This window comes from Serinus canaria, chromosome 3, assembly GCF_022539315.1.
Source record: "Serinus canaria isolate serCan28SL12 chromosome 3, serCan2020, whole genome shotgun sequence".
In the NCBI taxonomy this organism is placed as follows: domain Eukaryota; kingdom Metazoa; phylum Chordata; class Aves; order Passeriformes; family Fringillidae; genus Serinus; species Serinus canaria.
Genome location: NC_066316.1, coordinates 38,521,635 through 38,533,953, shown reverse-complemented (window position 1 = coordinate 38,533,953; position 12,319 = coordinate 38,521,635). Strand labels below are relative to the sequence as shown.

Genomic DNA, 12,319 nt, shown 5'->3' with positions numbered 1-12,319 from the left:
TTTAGCCAGCTCTTCAGTGTCCTACACCATCCCCCAGCAAGCAGGGCAAGATCCAGCAATCTGAGAAAGGGATTATGCTAGGGATGTTTTGGAATGTGCTGGGAAAGACATGGACCGAGTTACAGTCTCCTTAGATCCTACCAGAGTTCCTGAGCAACTAAGGCTGGGACAAAGAAGGAGATACCATCCCCCCATGTTGTCCCTGCAGCTGGGACTAAGGCAGCCCCTAGACTGAGACAGGGGTCTCAGTCCTCTCAGTGAGGTGCCAGGGTTCACTGGTCTGAGGTGAGGAGAGACCCACAGTTGCCTTGGGAGCTGCTGGGCTGGTGTGGCCACAGGAAACTCCATGAACATAGGAGGAAACTGAGGTTAGGCCAGCTGCCGTGTCTATGGGGCAAACTGGACACAGCAGCTGCCTCAGCAGCTGCCTCTCCTGCTTGAGGAGAAAAAGAGTGAGCAGGGCCCCAACCAGGGAAATGTGGCCCAAACCACATGCAGTCAGACTTTCCACACAGCCTTGTTTTGGAAACATCTCCTGCTGGGTCATCCCACCATGGAGGCTGTGGCCTGGACACCAGGCAAGGCGGCTCATGGCCAAGACCGAACGCAACAAGCAGTGATGGCCAGCGGAGAAGCAGCTCCAGGCCGCAGGGAAGGCAGGCCTAGGCAGACCCCATGGGTCCCACGGGGGCCCACGGTCCTGAGGATCTTCTCCAAACAAACATCCTGAACAATACAGGGGGAAACAGCGCTTGGGGGGTGGGTGAAGGGGCAGGAAGAGACCCAGACAGGAAAGCCCCTTTCCTTGCCCATCCTGAGGAGATGAGAGCAAGGGGATGTGGCAGGGGACAGTTCTGTGACCCACATGGCATGGCCCTGCCCTGCTCTCAGGACAAGGGTCGTTGAAGCAGCTGTGTCCTGTGCCAAGGCCAGAGGTTTTATTTTGGGCTGCCCTGTCTTTCACCCTCTTTCCCTGTCGCCATCCTGTATCGTTGTTTGCATAGCTGGAGTGAAGGTTTGTTTACAGAGAGGCTGAAATGGAGGAGGCAGCTTCATCCAAGCCATGTTGAAAAGAGAGGTGGGAGGACAGAACAACACTGTGGTTCTCGGCTCTGACCCATAAATCTGCGCTTAGAACTTAAAGGAGGAGTTATCTCTACACCTCCTTCCTGCTCCAAGGCATGGATGGCAGCCCCAGTGAGAGCTGTGGCTGAAGGACCTAAGGATAGACACTGCCTGGCATTTGCTACCTGCTCATACTTACCCATGTGAAGAGGGCAGTGAGACTCCGTCCTGTCCAGTCAAAGACGTTGAAGAGCAGGAAGCAGGAGACAGGAATGAAGTAGAGACCTGAAGAAGGGGATGGTCAGTGAGAATCCAAGTGTGCCCCAGTCCTTCATACCCACTGCACGGAGACTGACTGTCTTTCAGATCTAGGTCCTACCAGTTTCCCACTAAAGCCTGGCATGGTCTCCCAGCCAGGCTGGTGTCCACATCCAAATCATCATGCGCAGTGGTTCCCTCTTCCCTTCCCGCATTCTGTATTGGGTTTGTGTGGCAAGGTTTTGGTAACAGGGTGGGCTACAGGGGCAGCTTCTGAGAGACACTGCTAGAAGCACCCCTAGGTCTGACAGAGCCAATGTCAGATGGCTCCAAGATGGACCCACCACTGGCAAAGGCCATCAGTGACAGTGGTAGGGCCTATGGCATGACATATTAAAAAGGGGAAAAAAAAAATCTCAACATGTGCAATTGCACCCAGAGAGAGAAGTGAGAATGTGACAGAAAGAGCTCCACAGACACTAAAACCAGTGGAAAAGGAGGGGGAGAAGGCGCTCCAGATGTCAGAGCAAAAATTCCCCTACAGCCTGCGGTGAAGACTGTGGTGAGGCAGACTGCCCTCCTGCAACCCAAGGAGGTCCACAGTGAGTCAATATCCACCTGCTGCCTGTGAAGACCACCCTACTCTGAAGCAGGTTTGCCGGCAGGACTTATGACTCTGCAGGGGACCCATGCTGGAACAGTATGTTCCTGAAGGACTGTGTCCCATGGAAGGGACCCAGGCTGAAGCAGTTCATAAAAAACTGCAGCTCATGGGAAGCACTCACATTGGACTTCAAGGAAGACTGCCTCCCATGAGAGGGTCCCCATGCTGGAGGAGGGGAAAAGTGGGAGGTGTTCTCCCTCTGAGAAGGAAGCAGTGGCAGTGGAAATGTGTGAAGAACTGACTGAAACCCTCATTCCCCATCCTCCTGCACTACTGCAGAGGGAGGAGATAAATTGTAAATAAACTTAAGCCTGGGAAGAAGGGAGGGGTGAGTGGAAGGTGTTTCAAGATTTAGTTTTTATTTCTCATTATACTACTGTGATTTGACTGGTAAATAAGTTAAATTAATTTTCCCCAAGTTGAGTCTGTTTTGCCTGTGACAGTAATTGATGAGTGATCTATCACTGTCCCTATCTCAACCCAAAAGCCTATTGTCGTATTTTATCTCCCCTGTCCAGCTGGAGTGGCTTTGGTGTGCACCTGGCATCTAGACAGGGTTATCCCACCACACATACCTTCAAGCCCCACCTTCTTTTCTCCCATTTACCTTGTTCTCAGTTTTTCCATACCTCACCCCCATCCCTGGCACACTTACCCCATTTGTTTCCCTCTCCGAGGACAGTGGACACGTTAGCCGTGATGGCAGGAAAGACGCCAATGGTGACAGTGAAGACGAAGCAGACACACAGAGCCAAGACCCAGAGCTAGGCAGATGAAAGAAAAATGCTGGTACCAAACACAGGGCAAGGGACCAGTGCAGGGCTGGTCTCCTCTCCCCATGCTCTCCTACACCTGTGCCCATCCCATAAGGAAGGGCAGGACAAGGCTTGCTGGAAACTCACAGACCTTCTTAAAAATAGCAATGACAGAGGGCTGCTCATCAGGGTTGTGGATAGGGATGATCTTTGAGTTATTCTGCTCCATCCCATTCTCATCTGCAGGGAGAGACACAAGTAGGGCACAGCAGACCCCATAAAGCCAAGATTTAATTCAGTCCTTCTATCTCATTCTTTCTTTAAGTTCTTTCCCTTTTCTCTTCCTTCTCTCAGCCCCTCACCTTTCTTAATCAGGTCTCTCTTGGTCTCCAGCTCTGCATTGTACACGCGGTACTCTGTCTTGTCCTTCATGGAGTAGTATCGGAAGAAGTCCTGCAGAGAGACAGCAGGGGGGACTCATTCATGCGTGCAGAAAGAAGGCTGCCAGGTGCTGTGTGACAACAGCAGATATGGGCAATATGGGCAAAGTATTCCTTCGAATTATGTCTGATATTGATGCTTTCCTGCTTACCCAGGGACTTAGATACCCCAAGTATACCAGGGTATCTGTGGTGGGAAGTATCCCAGAGTGCTCAGGGAGAAGAGGAGAACCTGCCCTGACACAAGAAGTGGAGGCTGCTAGTGGGCCACAGTTCATGTGCTGGGATGTGCAAAGGTCTGATGTCCCCAAGCCCTTCCCTACCAGGACAGCAGTCTCACCATGTGAGGCAGAACTACGTAGGAGATGATTGCCAGCACGATTGTCACACAGGCCGTGGTGAAGTAACCGATGAAGCTCTCGGGTTGCTGGGCACCAACTGAGAGCATGGGAAGGGAGAGGAAAGGAAGATGATGATAGCTGAGAGGAGAAAAGCCCTGCTGCCATCTTTCACACAGCATGACCTTGGCAGGTGCTGTGACAGCAGTGGTCTGGGAAGGCCCTGTCACCTGCAAGGCAGGGATTACTCACTGGCAATACTGAAGATCATTGCCAAAGCAGCGAAGGTGCCTGCCAAACCCTGCCCGCTCATGATGGGGGCTGTGTAGCTGACAGGCAGGAGCCCTGCCAGCCCAAACAGGCTGCTCTGGAGAATGGCGCCGAAGGCTGCAAAGGGGAAAAGACGAGCAGATATGAGAAACCAAAGGCAAGGACTGCACCTCTGGGAGCCAAGGCCCCTGCCCTGTGAGGCAAGGCAAGTTCCCCTCCCCCTTGGCTCTCCCACAGTGAGGTTCATGCTTTTCTCCCAGAGGGATCAGCCATGGGGCTGTGTCCCTCTCCCTCCCCCAGTGCTTCACTCACAGTTGATGAAAACAATGCTGATCATGGTAAAGACAAAGAAGGGAAGAGGCTCCATGGGGACTTTCACCATGATAGCGGTGACTAGAAACACCAGTCCAATGGCCACCAGGCTGCCTGAGATGCGTATCTGCTGGGGAATCCTACAAAAAAAGGTCTTAGTGAGGAAAACCCAACCCCGTAAAAACCTGGGGCTGGGACCACGCTCTAACTGTGGGAATCCCAGCCAAACCCTGAAACAGGAGACCAGTGTTTTGTCTTTGACTTGACCAAACAGGCTGTAGCTTGGCTCAGTGTTGGGACAGGAGAACAGGCCAGGGCAGGGTGGCCCTATGGGGGCTGGCAGGGGCAAGGAGGAGCAAGGCTCACCGCTGGTGGATGAAGGAGTTGAGGCAGGTGAAGATAAGGAGGGGCACCATGGCGCAGAGAGTCATGAAGTTGTCAAACACGGACTGCAGGTAGGAGGGTGTGAAGGTGGCCTCACCAGTCTGGTTCCTGACATGGCTCGTCTCCTCCGGGTCCTGAAGGCGACTGATGAAATACTGCAAAGGAAGGAGTCTGCTGGGGCTGAGATTCTGTGAGGCCTTCCAAGGCCACCCTTATTCTCTGTTCAGACCCATGCCCATCCCTCCTACTGCCTCAGTACCACTCGTCACACCAAGGTCACACATGTTGTGCCATGCTGCCACATCTACACCATGGTCCCTAGACACGGCAGGGGACAATTACTCTCACGGACAACAGCAGGAGGGAAGCCCTCACCTCTCTGGCAGTCATGAAGAAATTCCATGGCAGCAGCGTTCCCAGGCCAAGGATGAAGAAGATCAGCCAGACAGCCTTGTACCTGTGAAGGTTACAGAGTGGGGTTTGGGGTGGAAGCTGGGTATTGCTTCTGACTGTTCCTAACCCTGCAGTGAGAGGCACCAGACAATATTTAGTGCCCTGCCCCACAACCCTTGCTAGCCTGGGCTGCCAGAGATGTGGCACTGCAGAGGGGCTGTGGGAGGCCATCCCCGGGAGGCTACAAACACAGGGAGAGGCTGGCTGCTCCTCAGCATGTGGCACCCATCACAGCATCCATCGCAAACTCTGGGAGGGAGTTAGGCTCCCCAGGTGTGTTTACAGGGGACTGTTTACAGTTTACAGCCCATTTGCTGAGGAAAAGCTGAGAAAGAAGGGACAGCTTGGTAGCCCAGTTAGCATGCAGGAGAGGGGGTCTCCCAGATGCTGGGTCTCTCTGTCCTCCCTCACCTCCTGGTATCCTAGATGTGCCCCCATAGCTACATCAGAACCAATCCTTACCTGTCTTGGGGCCCGTCTCTTGCTGTCATCTTGTGTGGCAAGAGTTAGCACAGGTCCCAGCAAGTCTTATGGCTGTTCTCCGTCTGGAAAACAAACAGAAGATTTTATGGGAAAGTGAGAGACACATGCCAGGCAGGGGCAGCGCTGGTTTTAACCCCAACTCCACTGTACTGGGAGCCAAACACCAACCCAGAAAATGACGAGAGGACAGCACAGAAGCTTTGGAAACCTGCAGCTCAGAGTCCTAAAGCCAAGGGGTAGTGGCACACAGCCTTATTCTGCTGGCTGGGCACAGCAAGCCTTCCCTCCGAAAGGAAACTGCTTTCCGGAGATACCCACGCTGCTTGTGCTGGCTGCCCAGCTGCTTGCAGCAGGTTCTTAAGGGATTTGTGAGCCTGCAGCTCTCTGTCCCAAATCCCGGGGCTGTGAGTGAAGCATGTGCGCAACGGGCTGTGTCTGCCCACCCTGCCTGCCCCAGCTCCCTCCAACGCCCGGGGCTCGGTGGCACAAAAGACGCATTTAATTCAGTAGCGTCTCTGGCCAGAACCAGCAAATCTCCCGTTTTCAATTCCACTTCCCTGGGGCTCTCATAGCCCTTTCCTGGGTCACCTTGAAAAGCCAAGGGCGTCCCCGGCACCGCTGTCCCCTCCCGGCCACCCTCCGCTCTTTTTTTCCCATCACCACCGCCCAGGCGCTGCACCGCTCAAGCATCGCTCCGAGAGCCCCAGAGACGTAGCCTCCAGAGCCCCGAGAAGGGACTCTCCTCCCCGGTCACCCCTTCTTCCCGGGGCAGAGTGGGATTAGCCGCCAGGAGGAACCGCAGGCCTGCCTTGTCCTTTTCCAGTCGGGGCGGCGCAGCATGGGGTGCTCCGGCACTTCTCCCAGGGCTTCACCTGCAGCGGGGCTGCCGGCGTCGTGTCCCCGGCCCCCCCGGGACATGCCCCGCGGATGCCTGCTCCAACGCCGCCTGCAGCATCCCTGCCCGCGCCCTGCCAGGTAGGGCGGAGGAGGAGGGGGAGGAAGAGGCAGGCAGCAGCATGCTGGGATCTGTAGTCCCTGCCAACCCCGGCACTGAAGGCAGCGCAGCCCGTCCTTGGCGCAGGTGCCCTTGGGCTTCTGGGCAGAGCTCGCCTCTTCCTCCGGTAGGACCCTGCCGGCTGGGGAGCCTGAGCTACCATGGAGCCGAAACATAGCCGGTGGGATGTGGAGAGGGATTTTGGAATCCCCTCGGGCCACTTGGGAAAGATAGAGCAGGACAACAGTACGCCTGCAAAGGATCGAGGGCTGTGCCAACACGGCAGGTGCCACCCCGTTGATGTCGGAGCCATCTGCAGCACCGCGCCCCTGCCTTCCCACACGGACAGCTCGAGGGCATTACAGCTCCTGTCTTGCCCTCGTGAGCCATCCGGGCTTCCAGAGAAAACGTCCCAAAATCCCCTCCTGGCACCTTGCCAGTGCCTCACTCCGGATTAGCAGAGGGATCTGCAAACATAACTGCAATCCCCTCGCACACAGAAACGCCACAGGGGCCACTGCTTGTCTCCAAGCAAACAGACCTCAACCCAAAATAGGCAAGAGAACCTCAGCTTCCCCTGTGGGTCCCCAGCAAGCCCCAACATGCTTCCCTTGCCAGTCAAGCTGCTGGTCCCCCTTCCAGCCCCCACCAGGTCCCACTGCTGTCCCTAGAAACAGAGGCAGGGACGGACCCATAGACATACCTGGGAGAGAGGACAGAGCCAGGGTGAGCCCTGTGTTTGGAGTATTTGAAGGCAGTGCGTCCCCTGCTTCCACACCCCCTGCCCTTGGGGGTCAGCGGTGGGCCCTGGCTCAAGTCACAGGGGCTGGAGCCCCGTGGGTCTAGCAGCACCCGCGGAGGAGGAGAAGAGGTATCGGGTACCAGAGCTGGCACACAGCCCAGGTCCTGCTGCCCAACCATCCAGGGAAGGGAGAAACACAAGGGTGCTGAGGAGGAGATGACAGGAGCTGGGGGTGTTGGGGAGGAGGCAGGGGGGGTCGGGAGTAGGACTCTGGGGGTGCTGGGGCAGGGCGCTCCACCATGCTGCTTTCCCACCACCTCCTGCTTCCGTCCAGAGAGCGCCCACATCCCTGTGTCAGGAGCCCAGCCTCCTTGGCAGGCCTGCAGTCTCCTGCCCTGCTCTGTTTGTTTTCTGTCTCACTTCGCTAAATGCCTCCTAATTTTTTCCACAAAGAGACAGTGCCTGCCAAGGGCAGCAGTCATTACAGCAGGAAACACTCCAGCTGCTGGCTGTTACAAAGAACCCTACAACAAACAGAAAAGGTTATGAACAACCAACACCAGCAACAGGTGGCAGCCCTGCTCCCACTTGGGGAGGGCTGCCCTACCCGATGGGATGTGGAACAGATGCCACTCTTCCAGCTGGCACAGCACAGCTCCAACCGCCCACCGCAGAAGTCTGCTGGTGTTTAGCCCAGCCACCAGCTTGGTGGCTGCACATCCTGAGGGACACAGAAAAGGAGGAGCAATGTGGGGCCTTGGCATAAGGACATCCCTCTTCTTCCTGGGCATAAAGCAGTCTGTCTTAACCCCATGAAACTGATGTGTAAACAGAAGCAAGATCATAAAGAGTGGGCTTAACAAACCATAAGCTAGAACATTTGAACAGGTACAAACAAGAGACAGCACAATTTTAATTGCCCATTGATGACACACAAAGATGCTGAGTGACACCCTTGGTGGCCATGTGCAGCCCCATTGCCAGCCAGGCCCTGGGAGCTGACGGCAGGGCCAGCTGTCACCAAAACTGCCTAAGCTCTGCAGAAAAACCCGCACTACAGGACAGCCACACCTGCAGGCAGCCATTTGTCACACTTCCCTACCTCTCCCTTTCCCCACATCACCTTTTCCTGCTGCCTTCACCAAGGACGAGCACAGTGCATGCTTAGTTTCCCAGTCGAGAAATTCCCTGGTGCCACATAGGCATGCTATGGCACCATGGAATTATACCCAGAAATACCAAATTTTTAAAGAAAAGCTGTTTACACCACACCAAGTGTCAAAGTGTCCAGGAAGTCCATAGCCAAGGGGAGGCCAGCAGATTCACCAGCAAGCACCTCATATCCTCCTAACACCACTTGTCAGGGGATCATTTTGCTGGACTTCCTCCAAGCATGGCCAAGATGGGACAGGACCAGTTGCAGCACCAGCCTTTTGCCCTATCCCCTATGTCTGCTTGCCCACTGGGAGACACCAGAGTTCTCCTGCCAGGAAGGCTGATCCAGGGGCCCCTCAAGGTTTATCTGGGAACAAGCCCAGCACAGGTATGCAGGTCACATGAAACCTTGGTGGCCATGACTCAGCTGAAGATAGGAAACACTTAGGAGACGGCCCGTTTAATGAGATTTCATATGCGTGCCTGAACTCTGACCATGCTGCTTGTGGATCCTCCTACCTTGTGCTGGGCTGCAGGCAACTCCACCTCCATCTTCAGGACACACGCTTGTATTGCCCAAGACAGATGAGTGTGCACAGTTGCGCACCACTGCTGTGGGGCTGAGAAAAAAGCAAGCCCTCCCAAAACAAGGGTAGGCAGGTGCCTTGAGTCAAAGCAGAGGCTGGTCCAGCTCAAAGGCTGGTCTCCATCAGAGTGCAAAAGCAGATGCTAGGAAAGAGTAAATGTGGCATGAGTGGTGACTAACTGTCCAACTGTTTCCCCAGCCTTTGAGCTGGAAGCAACATAATGTTCATGTGTTTTGTAGCCATAGTGGGTTTCACTTCTGTGAAATCCTGCTTCCCCCTTCAACTCAGGAGCTTCTGAGAGGGGGCTGCAGCTCTCCCCACATGCAGGGCCTCACCAGGACTCCCTTGCCTTCAACATCAAAGGGCGGATGAACATTGGAGTGGCTGCTTTACAGACCTGGATTGCATCCACCCAACAGCACATTTCTCAAACAGAAATTCTAGCTCACTTAGTCATTCAGGCATGGCTCCATGCCTTCAGTCCTCCTTGTTGCTTTTCTCCAAATCTTCCCTGGCTCCTCTGGATCCTTACAGAGATGCTGGTGCAGGGGGCACACAGGGACTCTGTGGGGGTGAGACACCAATTTGAAGAGTGGCACAAAGCCTTCCTGCTTTGGTTCTGCTTTGTAACCTGGAAAGATGATTCAGAGTGTGCTTTCATGCACACTGAGCTATCTGAAATAGCCCCAGGCCTTGCTGTGAGTGGCCGGCTCATGGCCAGCTCACTGTATAATCTTGTTTGTGGATTTGGGGCTTCTTTCCTTCCCCCCTTGTCTATCACTTGATATGTATCTAAACTGAATTTCAGTCGCCTGCTCCTCCAAGCTGGCACTTGTCCCCATGAACCTGAGTAATCCAATCACCTCAGCAAAGCCCTGTCATCTCATTGCTCATTCTCTTTTCCAGGTCATGAATGTGTTGAAAAAACATCTGACCCATGCAAAGATCTCTTTTCTCTGGAAAAACTGACTGCTGACTCCTACACTCTCCTTCCTGTTTTCATACTAATTATGGAGCTGAGTAAGGACTCTCCCTCTTGACCAGCGAGTTCCCTTAAGAACTCGGCTGAAAGCCGGAATTTTTTGGAGGAAGCAGTGTGGGCACTCTGAGTTAAGACTTCCTAAGAAGTGCTGCTCCAGTCCTGGGTGCCCCTCCACAGGAGCCTCCTCACCTGCCACAGGCCCTGTCCCTGCACAGACACCCAGGACATGCAGCAAATTCAGCAGTTGGCTTTTCCCTGAAGTTCCTTCAGCCCTTAGAAAATAACGTCATATCTTTCCCTCCTCCCAGTCCTTGGGGGCTGGAGCAGTTGCAAATGAATGACTAGGGGCCACAGTCACAAGCAGACACTTCACCCTCCCTTTCCTTCTGGGGAACATTGCCTGAACCAAGACACTTGTTGCTGTTTACCTTTGCTTTCTAACCTTTCCTCTGCTCTGAGGAGCTCCTCAAAGGAAGGTGGAAGTAACTGCTCAGGCTCTTGCAGAGCTAACAGTGAGGTAAAAGCTTTATCTGTCTTTTCTGCTATGGCCTCTCTTCCTCTGATCATTCATCCACCCAATATCCTGCAGCAGGCTTCCTAGTCCTGGAGTGCTTTTTGGCTGTTCCCATCAGCAAGCTCATAGCATTTCTATTCTTCTTGTCCTCTCTGCCTCTCAGTAAAGTCTTATGATGCCATCTGCTCTTCCAGCTCTACTCCATGCCTGGGTCCTGAGCAGACAGCTTAGCAGGGGAGCAGGAGGGAGCAGGTATTTCTGCTTTCTCCCTTGATTTGCTGTCTGAAGACAAACTCCTCTGCTTTGCCAGGGCTTGGACAGCAGAAGAAAACCTCTTACAAGGTGCTCTGTGCAGCACCCTCACCCCACAGAATGAGGGTCCCTGGGCAATATTTCTGACCCATTTTACCTCACTCCCTTCACTCCTCCATGGACAAAAGAAGAGGCACCTATAAGCCCCCTCTGCCTTCGGGCTTGCTGCACCAGCAGCCACTGCAAACTCCTCACAAAGCAGCAGCTGTGGATCCTGACCCTGCTCCCAGCGCTGTTATCTCAGATGCCGGGTGGTGCAGGGGGAGCATTCAGCCCATGTGTTTTGAACTGCATAGACCAACCAGGCTGAAGTTCCTTATCTGGAGAGTTCAAGGAGCCCTGAGAGGCTCCCTGGGGGCCCTCGCCCCAGGCAGGTAAAGTGATCGGCTGGGCAGCAAATTCCCCAGGGACTCCAGCACTCTCCCTGATGGGCTTCCTCCCAGGTAGAGGGCAGAGGACAGTGACAGGGAAGAGCCAGCCTTAAAACTACCCCAGGTGGCACAGCTAGGACTATTCCAGCTGTCTAACTATCCCTATCAGACTATTACTGAGTCCCAGGAAGTCCTGAATATCCACCTCTTCAGCAGGGCAGCTGAGTGGGTTCCCAGCCCTGACTAATACTGCTCAAACCCCATCGATGGCAGCCCCAGGATGAACCCACACATCTCTCTCCTCAGCACATGGCAAATGCCCAAGTGCAGTGCAATCTGGTCCCTGGCCAGAGAAAACCCCCCAGGAGCAGAGATGGGTGCTCCTGCCCATCAAACGCTGCAGAGGGACATTGCAATGTCACCGCAACAAGCTTACCAGAAGGGCAGGGCGGTCCAGCCCCTTGCTCCTTGTCACTTCAAGCCACAGGACGATGCAGGGACAACGCAGCCTTGGGAGAGGTAGGAAAAGCCCCACAAATACTGGAGCTGTTGCCTGCTCCAGGGCCGGCAGTTTGGGGATGCGGGAGGAGATACAAGTGCCTGGGGAAGGGCAGGAGCAGGGGGAAACGTCATTTATGAGCAGGCGTCAGCAGAGGAGAGATAAGCTGATCTCAGGAGACTGTTTGCAGACAGGATTCTTCCAAGAAGCTGGTTTCTCTGATGGCACCTGCTTAGGCTGCTCTCCCCAGGGAAAGGACCGTCCACTCCAAGCCACAGCCCCAACCTGCTTCTTGGGAGGCTGTGGAAGGAGACATGTTTTTCCAGGGCCAGGTTCAGTCTCCATTTGTGGAAATTTAGAAAAATAAAGACCCTTTATCCCAAGGGCTGATGGAGGGATTTGCTCAGGGCTTCACTCAGTGCAGCTGCAGAAGCCTCCAAGCCCAGGCAGAAACCATCTCCAGCACCTGGATGGTGCTTCCAGGCAGCTTTCAGCACCTCCAGGAGCTTCAAGGAAGTGGGAAGGGGCACAGAGTGACCCATAGGCATGCACAGCTCACCAAGCTCACAATACCCGACCACGGCTTCTTGAGGGACCACCATGGGTTTGGGGAGAGCCTGGGGATGCCTTGCCCCAGACCTTCATCCTCATCCAGCAATCCTCTGCAGCCAGCAGACCCTCACAGCCCATGTCTGCAGGGCTGGTCCAAGTCCCCAGGGATGCCAGGCTGGCCAATGGAGG

General features: G+C 54.6%; 1 protein-coding gene across 8 annotated transcripts in view; it reads right to left on the bottom strand.

The window, feature by feature from the left end:
• Nucleotides 1-12,319, bottom strand: part of SLC29A1 (solute carrier family 29 member 1 (Augustine blood group)) — a 32,686-nt gene that overhangs the window by 2,096 nt on the left and 18,271 nt on the right. For 5 of the 8 annotated variants that reach the window (XM_018916504.3, XM_050972904.1, XM_018916508.3 and 2 more), the window contains 10 exons: nt 5,402-5,484; nt 4,862-4,943; nt 4,469-4,641; nt 4,103-4,242; nt 3,773-3,907; nt 3,523-3,620; nt 3,105-3,195; nt 2,894-2,982; nt 2,643-2,751; nt 1,265-1,350 (listed from right to left, as the gene is read on the bottom strand). In XM_018916504.3, coding sequence (XP_018772049.1) covers nt 1,265-1,350; nt 2,643-2,751; nt 2,894-2,982; nt 3,105-3,195; nt 3,523-3,620; nt 3,773-3,907; nt 4,103-4,242; nt 4,469-4,641; nt 4,862-4,943; nt 5,402-5,430 — 1,032 coding nt within the window. In that variant the 5' untranslated portion in view covers nt 5,431-5,484. Of the gene's footprint in view, nt 1-1,264; nt 1,351-2,642; nt 2,752-2,893; nt 2,983-3,104; nt 3,196-3,522; nt 3,621-3,772; nt 3,908-4,102; nt 4,243-4,468; nt 4,642-4,861; nt 4,944-5,401; nt 5,485-6,230; nt 6,440-11,515; nt 11,683-12,319 lie in introns of those variants that run through there. The other 3 variants (XM_018916488.3, XM_018916520.3, XM_009092124.4) reach the window with 3 other exon arrangements.